Raw genomic sequence first — 20,926 nt, forward strand, 5'->3', positions numbered from 1 at the left:
GCAATGCCTGTAGTCCCAGCTGCCTTACAGGCTGAAGCAGGAGACTATCTTGAGCCTAGGAGTTAAAGACTGCCCTATATAACATAGTGAGACTCCATCTCAGAAAAATTACATTAAAATAAAAAGAACACAAATGAGCAAAATATTGAGAGTTCATGACAACCCTCTTTTGAGCAAGTCTGTTGGTGCTGTTTTTCCAACGGCTTGTGCTCACCTTGTATCTCTAGGCCACATTCTAGTAATTCTTGAAATATTTCAAACTTTCATTATTGTTTTGTCAGTTATGGTGCTCTGTAATCAGTGATCTTTGTTACTATTGTAATTATTTTGGGGTGCTATGTAACATGGGGAACTTAATAAATGTTGTCTCTCCCTGTCCTTGGGCTTCCCTATTCCCTGAGACAAAACAATGTTCAAATTATTGAATTCGTACAGTGGCCTCTGAATCTTCAAGTGAAGGAAGAGTTACATATATTTCACTTTAAATTAAAAGCTAGAAATGATTAAGATTAGTGAGGAAGGAAGGCATGTCAAAACTGAGATAGGCTGAAAGGCCTGCGTCTTGTGCCAAATGGTTAGCCAGTTGTGAATAAAAGGGAAAAATTGTACTCCTGGGAACACACAGATGATAAAGAAAGTACTGTAGCCTTTTTGCTGACATGGAGAAAGTTTTAGTGGTTTGCTTAGAGCCAACCAGCTGCAACATTCCCTTAAGCCAAAGCCTAATCCAGAGCAAGGTCCTGAACTCTGTTCAGTTCTGTGAAGGCCGAGAGGTGAGGAAGCTGCAGATGAAAAGTTTGAAGTTAGCAGAGATTGGTTCATGAAGTTTAAGGAAAGAAGCCATCTCCATAGCATGAGAGCACCAAGGGAAGCAGCCAGTGCTGATGTACAAGCTGCAGCAGGTCATCCAGAAAATCTATCTAAGGCCATTGAAGAAAGTGTCTATGCTAAACAACAGATTTTACTGCAGGTGCATGCCTTATATTGCAAGGAGAAATAATCTGACACTTTGACAGCTAGAGAAAAGTCAATGCCTGGCTTCAAAGCTTCAAAGGACAAGCAGACTCTCCTTAGGGGCTACTACAACTGGTGACTTTAAAAAAAATTTTTATTTATTCATATGTGCATACATTTGGCCATTTCTCCCCCCGCCCCTCTCCCCCACCCACCTGTCTTCCAGGCAGAACCTGTTCTGCTCTCTTCTCCAGTTTTGTTGAAGAGCAGACATAAGCAATAATAAGAAAGTACAGCGTTTTTGCTAGTGGAGATAAAGATAGCTATACAGAGAGATTCCTAGCATTGCTTCCATGCACATGAGTATTACAACCTGAATTGATTCATCTTTACCAGACCTCTTCACTAATTCCCAGTTACCTTCCCATAGTGACCTCTGTTGTTTTAAGGTTACTATATTAACTCCTTTACAGTAGACACATCAAACACTTGCAAGTTTTGGGTTTCCTGCCTTTCCCTATTCCTCATGTATGTGTTCTCCCCTTAGTGTGTGACCCATGTCCAATAATATTACTGTGTTTGTTTTAGGTCTAAAGTCCGCATATGAGGGAGAACATATAATTTTTGGTGACTTTAAGTTGAAGCCAATACTCATTTACAGTTCCGAAGATCCTAAGGTCCTTAGGAATTATACTAAATATAGGGCAGGTGGAGTGGCTAAAGTGGTAGAATGCCTGTATAGCAAGTGTGAGGTCCTGAGTGCAAACCACAGTAATGTCAAAAAGAAAAAAAGAATTACACTGAATCTAATATCTCTGTTCTATATAAACAGAGCAACAAAGCTTGGATGATAGCACATCCGTTTACAGTGTGGTTCACTGGATATTTTAAGCCCACTGCTAAGACCTGCCACTTGGAAAAAAGATTTCTTTGAAAGTATTACTGCTTATACCCAGGCATGGTGGCACATGCCTGAAATCCCAGCAATTGGGAGGTGGAGGCAGAAGGAGCATGAGGTTGGGGCCAACCTTGGCTACATAGTTCAAGCACTCTGAGACCTTGTCTTAAATGTGTGTGTGTGTGTGTGTGTGTGTAGGTGTGTGTAGGTGTGTATGTGCTCATCTACCAAGTTCCTAGTTGTCCAGGAGCTCTGATGGAGATGTTCAACAAGACTAAGGCTCTTTTAATGCCTCCCGATAGTCTCTATTCTGCAGTCCATTTTGATTTTCAGGTCTTTTGATTTAAAAATGAATTTTGTAAGGCTTTAGCTGACATAGATAGTGATTCCTTTGATGAATATGGGAAAAGTAAATTGAACCAGGGCCTTATATGCACTAGGTAAATGGTCTGCCACTGAGGCATGGGCATGGTGTTGCACACTGCTGTAATCCCAGCTCTTGGGAGGTGGAAGCAGGAGGATGATGAATTTGAGGCCAGCCTGAGCTACATAAGCAGACCAGATTCCACCCTTCTTGCTCCCCCCCCCTAAAATGAACATCTGTAGCTGTAGCTGGCCATGGTGGTACATGACTGTAATCCCAGCACTCAGGAGGTAGAGGCAGGAGCATCCTGAATTCAAGGCCAGCCTGGGCTGCATAGTGAGACTTTGTCTCAAAACAAAACAAAACAAAAAACCAAACAAAATAAGGTACATTCTTGATTTATAGGAGGTCAAAATACCACCATTAACAGGAGCTTGGAAGAAATTGATCTTAGTCCTCACGGATCACTTTTTTTTTCTTTTTGTTGGTACTGGGTTTGAACTCAGGGCCTTGTGTTTGCTGCATGGCTCATGGATCACTCTGAAGGGTTTAAGACTTCAGTGGGGGAAGTAACTGCAGATGTGGATACATGTATGTGGATGAAACTTTAGTTGATGAGGAGGTACTTCTTGTCTATGAGTAAGCAAAGTAGTTTCTTGAGGTGGAATCTACTCCTGGTGAAGATGCTCTGAACATTGTTGAAGTAACAGCAAAGGATTTCAAATGTATGTAAACTTAGTTGATAAAATAGCTGCAGGGTTTGAGAGGATTGACTCCAGTTTTAAAGTTCCATGGGTAAAATTCCATTGCAGTTATGGGGGTAAAAGCAAACAGCAATATATGCTACAAATAAATGGTTCACACAAGGAAAATGTGACAAATTTCACTGTTTATTTATTTGAAGAAACTACACGGACACCCTGCCCTTAAGCATACACCACCCTGATCAGTCAGCAGCCATCCGTATTAAAGAAACACCCTCTACCAGCAAAAAGATAATGACTTGCTGAAGAGTCAGATAATTGTCAGCTTTTTAAAAGAAAAATGTTTCTAAGTTAACACATTTTTAGACGTGTTATTGCACACTTATTGGAATACAGTATAATGCAAACATAACTTTCCTATGCACTGGGAAACCAAAAAATTGTGTGACTTGCTTTATTGCAATATTTACTTTATTACATTTACCTGGAACTGAACCTGTAATAGCTCTGAGATCCTGAAGGTATTCAGTGAATATTGTTGGTATTTTAATATTTTTTATTACAAGCCAAATAATTTGATTTCTGCTAGACTTGTACAGCTTCAGTTGTTCATTTTGCTTGCTTAGGTACAATTTTTTTTGTATTCTCAGTCATTTTATTGCTGTTGCAATATTTTCTGTAGAAATACCTTTAAAAACAGCCACTGTATTCTAGAACAAAATTATAAAGATTTCTTTATGAAAGAGTTGTCAATGTGCTGATACCTAAGCAGTGGTTCCCTTATCCCATTTGCTGCCCACTTAAGAAAATATTTTTTATATCCCATTATTAGTTACATTTAAGCAGTGTCATTTGTGAAATACTAGGCCACCAAATTCAGCAAAAATATGGTGGTCATTTTGTACTTCGTTTGTTTTTATTGCCAAGTTTTATTTCATTGTAAGAGTATATCACTGTTTATCTGTTTTCCCATTGATGGACACCTGGACTGTTTTGACTGTGATTAAAAGTGTTATAACTGTTTTTGTGTAAGTGTTTATGGGCATATGTTTTCATTTCTCTTGGTAAATACTTAGTATTGAAATTGCTGTGTCAGGATAGATATACATTTAATTATATAAGAAATGACAGACTTTCCCCCAAAGTGCTTGTGACATTTCACATTCCTACCAACAACACGGTAGTTTCATTGTTCCTTATCCTTTCTGATATTTAGAGTTATTAGCCTTTTTAATTTTAGCTATTCTGGTGGATAAGTTTATTTTTAATATTCATAATTTATTATTGATATCCTATCTCTACTACTACTACTAAATTTAAACATTCTTAGCTGTTTGTTTTTTTTTTTTTAATCCTGGTGATAAAGTTCAGTGGGCTCATCATTACAGAGATAGGGAGTCCCTCAAGACCCTTCTTAATTCTGATACCAGCTGCAAGTTCAGGAGTCCTAAATCTATCTTCACTTTGATCCCAGCTTCAAGTTTGGAGGTCTCCAAGACTATTTTCACTTCTGACACAACTTACAAGTTTTGGGGTCTCAAAACTACCTTCAGATTGGATAATTTGCTGAAGAACTGTCAGAGCTCACAGAATCCAATATAAAACCAGCCAAGGGAAGAAGTGCCTAGGTCACAGTAGTTCTCGCCCAGGAGGCTTTTTTTTTTTTTTTTGTTACTTTGAATTGAACGCAGGACCTCACACATGCTAGGCAAGTGCTCTACCACTTGAGGTACACCCTCAGTGTAGGCATTTATTCTTATTCCTTTCTAAATAATGTGGATACATTTTTTCACTTTAGTGTATGAGTGGTTGAAAGTAATGTTTTCCTAATTATAGAAAAAATATGGGGTCTGGGGATGTAGCTCAGCAGTAGAACACTTGTCTAGTATGTACAAGGCCCTACTTTGATCCCCAGCACTGCAAACAAAAGCAAACAAAGGATAAAAAGTGATTATTGGGTCCCTCCATAGAATCAGAATGGAAATTAAGAAACCCATGACCCCTTCCTCTTAAGAAAATTTGGAGAATATTCTTTGAGTACTCCCTCCACATATATGTATTTTCCAGGTACTTGTAAGTATGTAGAGGTGTCTATATTTTATAAAGGTATATGTTAGTGTTTTTTTTTTAAATGACATCTTGGTTTATGATGACAACTTGCATTTTTTTGAGGGGGGAAATTGAATTCAGGGCCTCATACTTGCCAGGCAAGCACTCTACCACTTGAGCCATGTCCCCAGGCCTCTTCTAAACCTTAAAAAATACTGGATAATATAGCTTCCTTTATACTGATTCTAATTATTTCATTTAGAATTAAATATTATTTGTGTAATGATAAACTACTAGTCCTTCTTGATGTCTGTTTTATGTGCTGCTCTATCATCAGTACCTATATAGGGCCTGGCTCCTTCTAACCAGCCAATAAATGTATAGTATGAATTATTTGAGAACATCTTTCCATACCAGTATATATAAAGCTGCTATATTCTTTATAATGGACAGATAGGATTGTTCTGAACAAACACAATTAGTCAATTGCAGTACAAGGAATTGAACCCAGAGCATTACATGTTAGGCAAGCGCAGTGCCACCAAGCTGCATCCCCACTCCTTTTTATTTTGAGACAGGATCTCACTAAGTTGCCTAGGCTGGCTTTGAACTTGCAGTTCTCCTGCTTCAGCCTCCAAAGTAGCTGGGATTACAAGTATGTATCACTACACCCAGCTTATTTTGAAAGATTAGTTTGGGGCTGGATGCAGTGGCTCATGCCTGTCATACTCAGGGAATGGAGATTGGGAGGATTGCAGCTCCAGGACAGCCTGGGTAAAGAGCTTGGGCAAGACCCATCTCAATAAATAAGCCAGGTGCGGTGGTTTGTGCTTATAATTACAGTTACACGGGAGGCTGTAGGTAGGAGGACCATGGTCTGAGGCTGGCCTAGGTAAAAGAAATGCAAGACCCTATCAGAAAAATAACTAAAGCAAAAAAAAAAAAAGGGCTTTCTAGACAGTGGTATAGTACTTGCCTAGAAAGCATGAGGCCCTGAGTTCAAACCCCAGTACTGCAAAATAAAAAGATTGTTTTATTTAAGTATTAAATTTAAAAAGCTGTATGGATATAAAATGGTACAACTTTTATGGAAAGCAGTTTAGTAGTTCTTCAAAAGTTAAACATAGAATTACCATATGATCTTATAGTTCCACTACTAGTAATACACCCAAGTTAATTTAAAATGTATATCCACAAGAAACTTGTATAAGTATAGCAGCATTATTCATAATAGTCAAGATGAGAAACAACCCAGATGTCTATCACTAAATGTATGGATAAACAAAATGTACATTCACAGTAAAATATTATTTAGCAATACAAAGGAAGGACTATTGATACATGTCACAACTTGGATGAAACTTTTTAAAAATGTATGTTAAGTGATAGAAGCCAGACACAAAAGGTCACATATTGTGTAATTCCTTTCATATGAAATACCCAGCATAGGCAAATTTGTAAAGTTACAGAATCACATTAGTGGTTACCAGGGGATGAGGGAAGAGAAGAATGGGGAGTGATTATTTAATGGGTAAGGTGTTTTTCTGGATGATGAAGTTTGAACCAGAGGGTTGTACAACACAACATGGTGAGTACACTAGGTGGCATTAAATTGTATACTTTTTCAAATAGGTAATTGATGGGTTAGGGAGTGGCTCAAGTGGTACAGCAGGTGCTTGCAAGCGTGAGGCCCTCAGTTCAAACGACAGTACCACCAAAAAAAATTTTTTTTCCTAAAATGATGAATTGTATGCTATGTGAATTTCACCTTAATAAAAAGTATATGCATATGGTATACATTCAAGTATAAGTCTTTTCTCTGTTCTCATAATACATTAATTATAATGAATAGATTTCCAAATGCTTATTTTGTTAATTTTGGGTGCTAGTTATACTATATTTTTCTTTCTTTGGAAGAAGAAATTAATGGGTAGATATGTAACTATTCAACCAAAACTAAAAATGCAGGATTGGTAGAGTGGCTCAGGTGGTAGAGTGCCTGCCTAGCAAGCCTGAGGCCCTGAGTTCAAACCTCAGTACTGTCGAGGTGTGTCAGTACTGCCACTAAGACTATTTAAATCAGTTGATATGTATGTTTAGAATGAAAGAGTTAGCTCTTTTTTCCTTGTAGACTTCACATGAATATCCTTAACGGTTCAGGGATGTTAAATATATTGATATTGTTTTTGAAGCCATTATCCATCTCCAGAAATCTCTTCAACTTGTAAAACTACACCTATTAAACAATAACTTGCCATTTCCTGCTACTCCCAGCCCTTTCTGTCTCCATGACTTTGACTTTTTAAAAGTACCTCATATAATTGGAATCATCCAGTATTTGTTTTCTGTGTCTGACTTAATTTACTTCAGTAATGTGCTGACAGTTACTTATGTTGTAACATACATCAAAGTTCTTTCTTTTAATGTTGAATACTATTCTGTTGTATGTCTATTCTGTATTGTTTTCTTTTGGGGTGGGAGAGGATCTCACCTAGGGTCTCATGCATGCTAGACAAGCATTCTATCACTGAACTATCTTAGTCCTTTTCTCTTTTATTTTGAGACCCGGTCTTCCTAAGTTACTGAGGCTGGCTTTCAACTTGCGATCCTCCTGCTTCACCCTCCTGAGTAGCTGGAATTATAGGCATGAGCCACCATGCCTGACTCCCACTCACCTCTTTTTTATGGGTGAGGGGATGGTACTGGGGTTTGAACACAGGGCCTCATGCTTGCTAGGCAAATACTTTACCACTTGGGCCATGCCCTAGCCCTTTTTTGCCTTAGTTCTTTTTCAGGTAGGGACATGTATTTTTGCATGGGGGTCAGCCTTAAACCATGATCCTCCTACTTGTGGCCTCCTGTGAAGCTGGGCTCATAGGTGTGTACCAGCATACCAGGCTTATTGATTGAGGTGGGGGATCACATGAACTTTTTGCCTGGGCTTGTCTGGAACTGTGATCGTCCTGTTCTCTGCATCCCAAGTAGCTGGGGTTACAGATGTGAGCCACCACACCCAGATTTCACTCACCTCTTAATGGACACTTAGATGAATAAGTGAATAATGTGTATAAGAATTTTTTTGAGACCTTGCTTTCAATTTGTTTGAGTATATACTGAAAAATGGAATTGCTAGATCACATAATTTTATTGAACCACCATTATATTTTCTACAGTAGGTGTGTGTGTATATCTCTATCTATATGTTTTACATTTCCTCCAACAGTACAAAAGGGTGATACTTTATTATAGTTTTGATTTACATATCCCTGATGATTAGCAATGTTGAGCATCTTTTCATGTACTTGCTGGTTTTATATCTTCTTTGAAGAAATGTCCTTTGCTAAATTTTAGGAGTGCTCTGTATAATCTGGATGTTACTAGAGCTGTGATTTCCAATTATTTTCTCTCATTCTTTTTACTGTGTTGTTTAGTGTCTTTTGAGGCACAGAATTAAAAAATTTTCATGAAGTCTTGTTTATTTTTTCTTTTGTTCCCTGTGCCTTTGGTGTCATATCCAAGAAATCATTGCAAAATCCAACATCCTGAAGCTTTTACCCTATTTTCTTCTAAGAGTTTATAGTTTTAGGTCTTACATGTGGGCCATAGATCTATTTGATTTGGTTTCCTGTTTACAGTATTAGGTAAGGGTCATTTTTGCATGTTGATACAAGTTTTCTTAAGGTCACTTATTGAAAAGACTATCTTTTCCTGGTATTGTTTGGGCATTCTTCATGTAGTAACTAATTGTGTATACATAAGTTTATTTCTGGGCTCTTTATTCTGTTCTGTTGGTCTGTATGTGTGTCCTTATGCAAGTACCACACTGTTTTGATTGCCGTAGCTTGGTAGTGATTTTTGAAATAAGGAAATGTGAGTCCTCCAGATTTGTTCCTCTTTTTTAGCATTATTTTGGCTATTTGGAGGTCCCTTAGATTCCATAGCAATTTTAGAATGAGTTTGTTGATTTCTGCAAAAGCCATTTCTGGATTTTTGTAGAGATTGTGTTAAATCTATAGAGTGCTTTTGATGGTGTTGATGTCTTAACAAGAAGTTTCCCATCCACGAATATGGGACATCTTTCCATTTATATGTTCATCTGTTTTTTCCAGAATTATTTTTATAACTTTCATTGTTGAAGTCTTTCACCTTCTTGTTTAAGATTATTTCTAAGTATTTCATTCTTTTTTATACTGTTTTAAATTGACTTTTTGTTAATTTTATTCTTGGTTGTTTCATTGTGTATAGAAATGTAACTGAGGGCTGTGGATATAGCTCGGTGGTAGAGGATTTGCTTTAGCATGCTGAAGGCCCTGGATTTGATCTCCAGCATTGCCAAATAAAAAGCAACTGAATTTTATATGTTGACTTTGTATCCTTTTACCTTGCTGAATTCATTCATTAACTCTAATAGGTATTTTGTGGAATCATGAAGGTTTTCTACAAATAAGATTGTATCATCTGTGAAGAGAGATAATTTTACTTTTTCTGCTTCAATTTGGATGTCTTTTTTTTTTTCTTGCTTAATTGCTCTTTCTCTCTTAATAGGATTCTAGCATTACATTGAATAACAGTGGCAAAAGTGGGTGTTCTTTCCCTCTGATCTTAGTCTTAGTCTTTTATCATTAAATATGATGTTACTTGTGGGATTTTCATGTACAGCTTCTATTTCTGGTTTGTAAGTGTTTTTATCATGAAAGTGTATTGAATTTTGTCAAATACATTTTCTGCATCAGTTGAGTGTTTGTTTTTTTTTTTTGTCATAGCCCCTCATGCTTGCTAGGCAGGTGCTTTGCCACTGAGGTCCACACCCAGGCCTACTCATGTGGTTTTTCCCTTCATTTTGTTGTAATGATGAATTTTATTTATTTATTACTTTTCTTGTGCTAGGGGTACATTGTGGCATTTACAAAAGTTCTTATATCAAATATATCATACTTGAATTCATCCCTCCACCGTTCTCCTTTATCCTACCTCTTCACCAATCAATTTTTTTGTATGCTGAGTCATCCTTGCACTCCAGGAATAAATCCCACTTGATCTTGATGTATAGTGTTTTTAATATACTGAACTTGGTTTGCTGGTTTTATATTGAGGATTTTTGCCATCGATGTTAACAAAGGAAATTAGTCTGCAATTTTCTTTTCTTATATTTGTCTTTTTATGTCTTTGATGTCAGCATGATGCTGGCCCAAAGAATGACAGTTTTCCTTTCTTTCAATTTTTTGGAACGTATAAGAAGAATTAATGTTAGTTCTTTACATGTTTGGTAGAATTTACCAGTGAGGCCAGATCCAGGGATTACCTTTGCTGAGAGATTTTTGATTACTTACTTAATCCTAGTTATAAGTCTGTTCAGATTTTCTATTTTATTGTGGTGAAGCCTTAGTAGGTTTTGTGTTTCTAGGAATTTATTTAATCTAGTTTTTTATTCAGTTATTCACATGTGCATACATTGTTTGGGTCATTTCTCCCCCTACCCTCCTCACTTCCAGGCAGAACCTGAACTGCCCTTACCTCTAATTTTGTTGAAGAAAAGACATAAGCATAATAAGGAAGACAAAGTGTTTTTGCTAGTTGAGTTAAGGATAACTATACAGAAAGATTCCTAGCATTGCTTTCATGTACAAATGTGTTATAGCCCATGTTGATTCATCTCTAACTGATCCTTACACTGATTCCTGATCCCCTTCTCATGTTAGCCTCTGTCGCTTTAAGGTTTCTGTATTAGTTCCTCTGGAGTGGGGACATCAAATGCTTTCATGTTTTGGGTTTTCTCCCTATTCCTATATCTCCAGTATGTGTTCTCCCCTTGTCATGTGATCCAAGTCCAATCACATTGCTGGATTTGCCCTAGATCTAAAGTCCGCATATGAGGGAGAACATAAGATTTTTGGTCTTCTGAGCCTGGCAAACCTCGCTCAGGATGATGTTCTCTAGTTCCATCCATTTACCTGCAAATGATAAGATTTCATTCTTCTTCATGGCTGAGTAAAATTCCATTGTGTACAATCTTGATCCATTCATCAGTAGTGGGGCATCTTGGCTGTTTCCATAACTTGGCTACTGTGAATATCGCTGTAATAAACATGGGTGTGCAGGTGCTTTTGGAGTAACCTGTGTTGAATTCCTTTGGGTATATCCCCAGGAGTGGGATTACTGGATCATACTGCAGGTCTATATTTAGATTTTTAAGAAACCTCCAAAATTTTTCCAGAGTGGTTGCACCAGCTTGCATTCCCACCAGCAGTGTACGTGGGTTCCCTTTTCCCCACATCCTCACCAACACATGGTGGTGGTGGTGTTTTTGATTATGGCTATTCTAACAGGGGTGAGGTGGAATCTTAGTGTGGTTTTAATTTGCATTTCCTTTATGGCTAGAGGTGGTGAGCATTTTTTCATGTGTTTTTTGGCCATTTGAATTTCTTCTTTTGAGAAAGTTCTTTTTTATTTAATCTAGTTTATCCTTTTTGTTGGCACATAGTTGTTTGTAGCACATTCTTACAGTTTTTTATTCTATGGAATTGTTAGCATTTACCATTTTCATTTCTGATTTTAGTAATTTGAATTTTTTTTGGTTAGAATCTTTGGGATTCTTTTTTTATTTTCCTCTAAGTAAATCTATGTAAGAGTTTGTCAATTAAGTCTTTGCTAGATGTACTCTCAGGTATTTTTCAAGGACAGTTTATGTTGGTTTATTATTTTTTTCTTTTTCTGGGCCTTTGTAAAATTTATGATTTTTGTTGAAAACTGGAATTTGAAAGTAGTAATGTAGTAAGTCTGCAAATCTCCTTCCCTAGAGTTTGCTGTCTTTTATGTGCTGAGGACTGGCTTGAGGTGTTAACATGAGGTCTTCTCAGCTCTATTCTGAACCTGTACCTTCTCCTGGTTATGTGCAATGTTTTTCCAGTTTCCTTGGATATGCAGCGACTTCTGAGTTCTTACCTTCAATACCTGGCTCCCAAAGGGGAAGAAGAGAAAAATGAATGAAATTAACGTGCCTACCTTAAATTCTCTGAAAGCCACTTCAGCCAAAGAAAGAGGGACTTGCATCAGTGTGAGGGAGGTTCAAGCATGGTTAGCCCCTCTTTGTCTGCACTCCTGTGTTCAGCAGTGGCAATCTGTGATTAGAGTACACATCCTTAATGTTTTAAGGACAGGGTTCTTTTTGAGACAGAATCATCAGTGCCATTGTGGTCTAGGATGGCAACAGATTCCTGGTGCTTTCTTACCCACCGTCTTTCCAGAATCCTCTGCCCTTATTAACTCTTGAATACATGGAGACATTTATTATATAGAACCTTATGTTTATATAATTGGTTTTTTTAAAGCACTTTTAAATATGCATGAATCTTTAAAGTGAGACTTTTTCCTTTTGCTATTTTTAATATTAAGGGATTATTCACTCAAAACAAATCATAGTAAGATCTTAAATAATTGCATTTCTGAATCCACAGTCATATTGGTTAATTTATTTAATTTCCAAGTGATAATTTGGCTTCTTGTTTTTGTTTTCTATTCTAGTGCTTTCCCATCCCCTTTCCCACTTTTTCTCTCTTATTTGAAAGATATGGCCTTGCTATGTTTTCTAGGTTGATCTTGAATTCCTGGGTTTAAGTAATCATCCTGCCTCAGCCTCTTGAATTATACTTCTACATTGTACTGTAACTTTTATAAAAAACTGGAGTAAAGAAAATGATTTGACCATTTTTCTCTTTGAGAAGCTGATCATAAATTTGATTTTCACTTTGTTTTCTGCAGTTCTGTCTATATTGGCTGTTAAGTTCAGAAAACATTTTTAGTAGGTACTATATAATGACCATTCTCATAACAGTAGCTTATATCTATATAGGATTTATTATGTACTCGACACTATTTTGAGCCCTTTGTATATGTCAGAAAACTAAATTTTGCAATATCTCTATGAAGTGAGTACTATTATTATCAGCATTTACTGAGGGGGAAACTGAGGCATGTCGAAGTTAAAGGACTTCTCTGAGATCATACTGGCAGTGATAGAACTGGGCTTTGAATGTGGGTCATCTAACTGCAGACAACTATGCTGTTAGCAGTATTTCTAAACTTGTAAAGAGAAATAAAATATTCCTATTCTTTCTTTCACACATCTTATCAGGTAGTATTTGAAGGTGGTTGATAAGTTTACATGAAGTTGTTAAGTTGTACTTTTGGTAATTGATTTTCATTTGTATTTTTAGGACATTCAGTCAGAAGAAAGCTGCAATTGAAAGAGAGTATGCACAGGTAAGCTTGGAGTTGGAGGTCCCTGTTCTAGGCATGCCTTTCTTGCTTTGACCTAAGGTCAGATTGGCTGTGAGAGAGAAGCTTAGTACCCCAACCTTTGTTCTCATTTCTGCCTGTCTTCCTTCGATTCCTTTTTTTGCTGCATTTTAATCTTCAAGTGAGGTGCTCCTTATAAAAAAGATTGTGAATCTTCTGTGAGAAAACATTATTTACAGTATTTGTAAAGTATTTATAGGTATTAATAATAATGAGTACATCTAACAAGTATATTTATTCATTCTCCTTCATACACCCCATTGTCTCCAGTTTATGAAAGGTTATTTTTTTGTAATTTATTTAGTCAGATACTTAGTTTCATTAAAGCCCTATTGATGAGAGTGGTACACCTTCAGTGGAATGGTCTGGAGCTGTTCTAGGAAAATTTAAGCATTTCTTTCTTTAATTTTAATTAGACCCTTATTTGTGCTCTGATAGCTAAATAATACGAGAAGAAATTCTGTTGCTATATCATTTTGCTGATGTGTAGAAAAATCTACTTCCATATGTAAAAACAATTTATCATCGCTTAGACATTTTAGGTCCTTTTAGGCAGTTACTGTCTATGTACAGTTTCCTTCCCCTACCTTCAAAAATTGTATTTGCAGCAAAGATTTAAAATATGAGAGAAAAAAATAGAGTACTGTATTGTAACCTCTATTGTTGCTACTGGTTTTTTTTTTTTGCAGTACTGGGGTTTGAACTCACCTACACCTTAAGCTACTCCACCAGCCCCATTTTTTTTGTGATTTTTTTTTGTTTGTTTGTTTTTTGAGATAGGGTCTTGTGAACTATTTGCCTGGGCTGTCTTCACACCCTCCTAATCTCTGTCTCCTGAGTAGCTAGGATTACAAGCATGAGCCACTGGCATCTCTTTTTTCTTTTTTCTTTCCTTCTTTCTTGTTCTTTTTTTCCCCAGTACTAGGGTTTGAATTCAGGTCCTTGCATTTGCTAGGCAGATGCTCTACCATTTGAGCCAGGCTACCAGTCCTTCTTTGCTTTAGTAAGTTTTAGTAAGTCTCCTGCTTTTTTGCTGGGGGCCAGAGTAGGACTACAGTGCTTTCTGCATAGCTGGCATGACAGGCATGAGCCACCACTGCCTGGCTTCTTTGCTGAGATGAAGTCTTGCTTATATTTTCCCTGGTCTGGCCTAGAGCCACGAGCTTCCCAATCTCTGCTTCTGAGTAGTAAGAATTACACGTATGAACCACCACTTCCTTCTTATATAGTTATGTAGCCTGGTCTGGCCTTCAACATAAGATGCTCTTATCTCAGCCTCCTTGGTGCTGGGACTCCAAGCCTCTACCATATTGCTTAGCTCTTTTTCTTTTTGAGACAGGGTCTCACTCTGTAGCATATACTGGCCTTGAACTTAAGATCCTTCTGCTTCAGCCTTCCAAGTGCTAGAATTACAGGTGTGCACCATCATGCCCAACTAGGAATTTTTTTGTTGTTTTATTTTATTTTTGTTTGGCAGTGCTGGGACTTGAACCTAGGGCTCTTACGCATGCCAGGCAAGCACTGTACCACTGAGCTACAGCTCCAGTCTTGCTACTGTTAATTCTCATTATAAATAATGAAGTTGAGTCATGATATTCTTTCTTTAATGCTTTGTAGATTTTAGCTTTAATTTTATTCTAATTTTATTATAGTCAGGCCTGTTTGCTTTGTCAGTCTTTTTTTTGTCAGTCCTAAAATTATCTATTCCTTAAAAAGTAGATAGAGCTCATTAATTTGAGAAGTAGTTGTTGAGTGTTTATAATGTATCAGTTGCTTCACATAATCCGTAGTATTTCTGTTGAGCCTTCTTTCTGTACATACATAATAAATATTAATGATGATAGCTAATATATATTGGATCCTTACTTTGCACTGGATCCCAGTGTACTTACACTGTGTACTTTACAAATACTTTCTGGTTTAACCCTTTTAATAAGTAGGGGGCAGTGATTATTCCCTTTATAGATATATTTTTATAGGTAGATATACAATACATGTATGTTTATAAAATTGGAATGAAAGTCCATGATAGGCTTTTTTTTAAATTGTTGTTCTGGGTGGAGACTATGATATGCTATTAAAAATATAATACTACAAAGTAAAGCTTTTCATAGTACATTCTTCTGGAACAAGAGGATGTGGGGGAAGAAGATGGAGAGGGAGAGTTGTTGTGTGTCCTGTCCCCCCTCCCCGCCCCCCACTCCAGTATCTTGCTGTGTTGCCCAGGCTGGCCTGGAACTTACCATCCTTCTGTTTCAGCCTCCAGAGTGCTGGGACTGCTGGAATGCACCATCATGTCCTGCAGAATGGATGAATCTTGAGAGTATTGTTTGACACTTCTTTGTGAAGTGAACAGTCATGTAGCTACTACTCAACTTATGACATAGAACATTTCTGGGGCCCTAGAAGTAGTCAATACTCATAATTTTCATTGGTAACCAGTACTCTTTTACCAGGATAGTTGTTTTTGGACTTCTAAGGCTTTTTGAACTTAAATGGTATTTTGAAGTGTATACTCTTACGTGTTTGATTTCTTTAATTCAGCATTAAGTTTTCAAGGTTCATACATGTTTTTGTATCTTGGCTTTTCTGGTAAGTATATGGTAGTAAGGAATTGTAGGTTTGATTTGCATTTTCCTGATGAGTAATGAAGTTGAGGAACTTTTCATGTCTAGGACATTTAGGTAAGTTGTGTTACGAAGTTCCTGTTCAAGTCTCTTATCGGCTGTTTTCTTTTTGATTTATGGTTTTTTAAAGGTATATTCTGGATATGACTCCTTTGTTAGGCATATGTATTGCAGATATCTCTCAGTCTCAGGCAGAAATGTCATGTTGTGTAGCTTGCTTTTTTATATGTTATGGTTTCATTTGATGAAAATTTCTTAATTTAATGAAATAAATTTATTTTCTTTTATAGTCAGTGTTCTTTGTTTCCTACCCTAATCTCTGCTCTTGAATTTTTATTCTTTAGTCTTTCACATTTAGTTTTTGGTCGGTCTGAAGTAAACTTTTGTGTGTGGTGTGGGATTGGGGTCAGGATTTCATTTTCTATATGAATATTCAGTTGAGGAAACATACTGAAAAATCTACCACTTCACCCACACCCTACACTGCATCAAAGTGATATTTTGTAGTGAATTAGGTGACTATGTATGTAGAAGTCTTTTTCTGGACTTTATTCCATTGATGCATTTTTTGAAATATTTTTGTTAATGTTAGGTTTTAATTATTGTGGTTTTATAACAACAGGTCTTGATGTCTGAGAGTTTAAGAACCATCACTGTTCTTGGCCCTGTACATCTCCATATATCATTTTATAATTAATTTCCTCAATATGTTTCCTGGGACTTCGTTTGGAATTGCTTTGACTCTATGGACCAATCTGGGGAAAACTCATATCTTAACAATATCAAGTCCTCTAATTAACCCATGTCTATATTTATTGGTCTTTCAATTTTCTCAGTTTTTTCAGTATTTTAAATATACTAACTCATTGGCACATGTGTTTTGTCAAACATCTCTTTTCTGGAGACTGCAGCCTCTTGTCTCAGTCTGGGTTTTCTCTGCTGAATAATTTTTCTCCTGAATATATATATATATTTTTTTTGTGTTTAATTAATCAATTCTTGGGTCTTATTTTTCTTCTTAGTTTTCTCCCTTTTTTAAAACATTTCTTGCAGAAATTTCCTAAAAATGTTTTGTATTTATTTTTTTACTATAACTTAGTAATATTTTATGAAGAACATAAAATATTCATTATCACACAGTGCTAGAAATTGCTGATATAATTTCAAAGACTTCATAGGTTTCCTTTTATGCATATAACGAAAGTGAAAGATAAATTTTGAGGAAATTATAAAGAGGGAAAAGATAATCTGTTTCTTCCACTTTGTAGAGATAACCATTATTAATTAATTAATGTTCTGTCATATAACCTTTATAGTTTTTTCCTTATGGACATCTATACAATGTAAATATATTGAGTGAGTTTATTTCACCATGCTGGGCATGGTGGTACATTCCTATAATCCACTTATTCGAGAGGGAAGATCTTGAGCTCATGATTTTAGGGGCAGCCTGGGCAACATAGAGAGACCGTGTCCTCTAAAAAACAAAAGACAATCTACTGTTTTGTTTAGTGTATCTCTCTTTTTAGTTACCAGCATTTTTTCTTTTATGTCATCATTGAACTATCTTTGTATTACAATTTTGGATAATTACATTTTATTATTTTTTTGGTATGTTGTCCTTTAATCTTATATTGGATGTATAGGTTTTTGTTTTCTTAAAGTATAAATGATGTTATGCTGAACTGCTTTGCATGCATCTCTGATTATTTTCTTGTACCAGTTCCTGTAATTGGAATTTGTAGGTCAGAAGATGAATATTTTTAAGACTACTAATATTACCCAGTCTGCTACACAAAATATTTATGTTCTTGGTAGCCTGTTACATCCCATGTTATGACTACTATTAGATGAGAGATAGCATTAAATTTTTTTGACTTGTTTCTAGGAGAAATTATTTTTGTTGTTGTAAGAAACAGTTTCTAGTTAAACTATATGACACTCTGCTCTGTCATTTGCTTGCATATTTTGAAGGAGCTCTTTCAAAATTAATTAGAAGAGGTATTTTATCTTGGGCATTTGCCAAAAGGGGAAATATAAATGATAGTAAATTGGTTAAGGTATTTCTGAAATGTTTTTATATTCAGAATCTGACTCTTCTAAACAACTTTTAGATCAGAGCCATCCATTTCCTTGTTTTTCATAGTGTATTACCTTTTGTACTATTTAGTGATATCTTGTTTCTTAACAGAGTGTCCTTTATTGCCTCCAGAAATTTTCCATGTTGTTCACATTTTCATGCAGGAAATTTCTTGACATTAGCAAAATATTTCAGTGTAAGTTTTTCACACAGCAATTAGATAATACTTAAATGTTTGTTGATAGAAATATCTTGGACTTATGGTTATCTCCTCAAGCCAGTAGACCAATAACCAAATTCCTGTGCGTATTGGCAGCAGTTAAGAACTTTTGTTAGTGGTTAGTTGCATTTTGATTTCCGAGATCTCAAAATGTTAAAAAAAAGGGTATTTCATTAATAGAATTGATAAAACATATTTGTTGATAACACATATTGATAACACATATTTGTGTTTCCCTAATATAAGAATAATGAATGAAAATTGGGAATATTTGAATGTATTAGATTTTATGAGGAACATTTCTCTTGAAAGGTTATGAAACAAGGTAATTGGGGGACCATCTTGGCTTTCGATAAGCACTGTAAAAACACTCCCAATACAGGAATATTGACTGGTGTTTTCTTTTTGGAGGGGGGAAGGGGTCTTGCGATAGAGCCAGACTGGTCTCCCCCTGGAGATCCTCCTGCTTCAGTTTCCCAAGTAGATAGGATTACAGGTATGCACCATCACACCCAGCTTCGTTGACCATTTTATTAGGATAAACACTTAACTTTTTTTTTTTTTTTTGGCAGTACAGGGGCTTGAACTCAGGTCCTCACATTTGCTAGGCAGGCATTCTACCACTTGAGCCCCTCCACTTAACTTTTATGCCAGACTTTTTATTAAAGTAGCTGTCTCTTAAAATCTTTTAAAATATAGCTACAACTCAGAGTTTATAATAGAAATCTATACAGTAGGATCAGCTTATGGAAATTTTCTTTATGATTCAAGTTATCTAAACTATATAATAAGAATCAAGGATAGTTATTACTTTAAACCATAAGTGATGAATTTTCCATTGTGATAAGCAGCATTGGATTCTCTAATATTTTCAGAATTGAATGAATATTTTAGCCTAGTGACTTTTTTTTTTCTAGTTTCTTCTTTGGGAAACCCAAATCTGTTTAATTGTTGAAAGAATAGTACTAAAGACTTTTATTCATTCTTCTCTATTAAACAGTTACTAGCATTTTGTTACTTTAGCTGAGTATATTTTTTATGTTGTACCATTCGAAAGTAAGTTGCAGCAATTATGATACTCTACGTACTTCTTCTGAGAATATGAATATTTTCCAAAATAATTGTAATGTCATTATCATACTTAGGATAATGAGTGATAATTCTATAATATCACATAGTATATGTAGAGTGTGTATTTTGATTTCCCAAATGTCTTTTATAACTCTTTTTACCCAAAGATCCACTTAATGTGTACATACTACTTTGGTGGCGGTGTTGCGTGATTATCTCCTTCAACCTTTATTGATCTTTCATGACATTGATTCTTTGAAGAATCTGGTCTGTTGTCTTGTGGAGTTTTCTGGGCTTTTTAGTTCGTTATTAAAGTTAGGTTACATTTTAGCAAGAATGTTACATAGAGAATTTTGAGCCTGATAAGATTTTTATGGTTTGTTTTGGTAGCCGTAATAGCTTAGAAAACAATATTAGCATAGGGTGGGGTGGCTGAGGAGGATCATGGTTTGAGGCCAGCCCTGGCAAAAAGTTAGCAAGGCCTTATCTCAACAAATAAACTGAACAGTGATAGCATGTGCCTGTCATCCCAGCTACACGGGATGCAAAGGCAGGAGGATTGCTGTCTTGACACCAGCTGGACATACGAGACCCTATTTGAAAAATGGCTAAAGCAGGAAAGGACTGGGCAGTGTGGCTTAAAGTGCTAGAGCACTTGAATTCAAACCCTAGTATCACCAGAAAAGAAAGAGAGAAAGAAAACAACATTGACATTGGCCAGTTTTTAAGCCTGATTGATAATATTCCAAAATCAGTTGGATTTTGGATTTCTCTATCCAAAATTGATAAAATTTCCAAAATCATCTCAGCCATTTCTTTCTGTATTTTTGCTATAGCACATTTTGCTAGTGCTTTAAAAATATGAAGTTTTACTATGTTGAAGTATTCGGTAAAGCTTAGAGAAAAATCAAGCATGAGAATTTGTTTTAATTTTAAAACATTTCAGTTTAAGCCATTTAATATTTAAAATACTGAAGCTTATGTGTCTTTATTACATTTATAAACGTTTTAAAATCAGCTGAAAATTAGAGCACTTACCATATTGGGAACTTTTCTTTGGATAGTCTACTGGTGTTTATATTGGAAATATGTGGAACATCTTCTCCTACCACACTGTCAAACAGCAGTGTTGGTAATGACACCGCCACAAGCTTCCTTTTGGCAAGGCCACAGTTTTGGCTATTACTTATTGTTGGTACATCATCTAAACAGGGAAAAAGAAATGAAATCTCAGTTTATGTGCTTTCAACTTTTACTTTTCTTCATCAATTTTACCAGTTTTTTTCTTCCCCCTTGGTATTGGAGATTGAACCCAGGGCCTCATGCATGCTAGGCAAGCACTGTTTACTTGAGCTATGCCCCCAGCCCAATTTTACCAGTTTTAAAACAGTCTTCAGAAATATAGTGGTGCCTTTCAGTTCCTTTTCACTATATTCCTTTGTTGGCTGTCTCTGTCAGAAGCTGACATTGGTGTTTTCCTAATTTGACCCCATGATGAAAGGGAGTGTATGCTCTAGACTAGGATTGACCACATTTTATTTTTTTTGATAGTATACTATTTTATTTATTTACTTTTTGTGGTGTGGTATTGAACCCTGAGCCTCACCCATGTCTGGCAAGCATTCTAACACAGGGCTACATTGCCACCCTGATAATACAGTATT

The 20,926-nt window shown here is 36.1% G+C and overlaps 1 protein-coding gene across 7 annotated transcripts in view; it reads left to right on the top strand.

The window, feature by feature from the left end:
* The window catches only part of Fchsd2 (FCH and double SH3 domains 2), a 272,221-nt gene that overhangs the window by 35,021 nt on the left and 216,274 nt on the right, over positions 1-20,926 (top strand). For all 7 annotated transcript variants that reach the window (XM_074083602.1, XM_074083607.1, XM_020163919.2 and 4 more), the window contains exon 3: positions 13,183-13,228. In XM_074083602.1, coding sequence (XP_073939703.1) covers positions 13,183-13,228 — 46 coding nt within the window. The remainder of the gene's footprint in view (positions 1-13,182; positions 13,229-20,926) is intronic.

This window comes from Castor canadensis, chromosome 1 (assembly GCF_047511655.1).
Source record: "Castor canadensis chromosome 1, mCasCan1.hap1v2, whole genome shotgun sequence".
In the NCBI taxonomy this organism is placed as follows: Eukaryota; Metazoa; Chordata; class Mammalia; order Rodentia; family Castoridae; genus Castor; species Castor canadensis.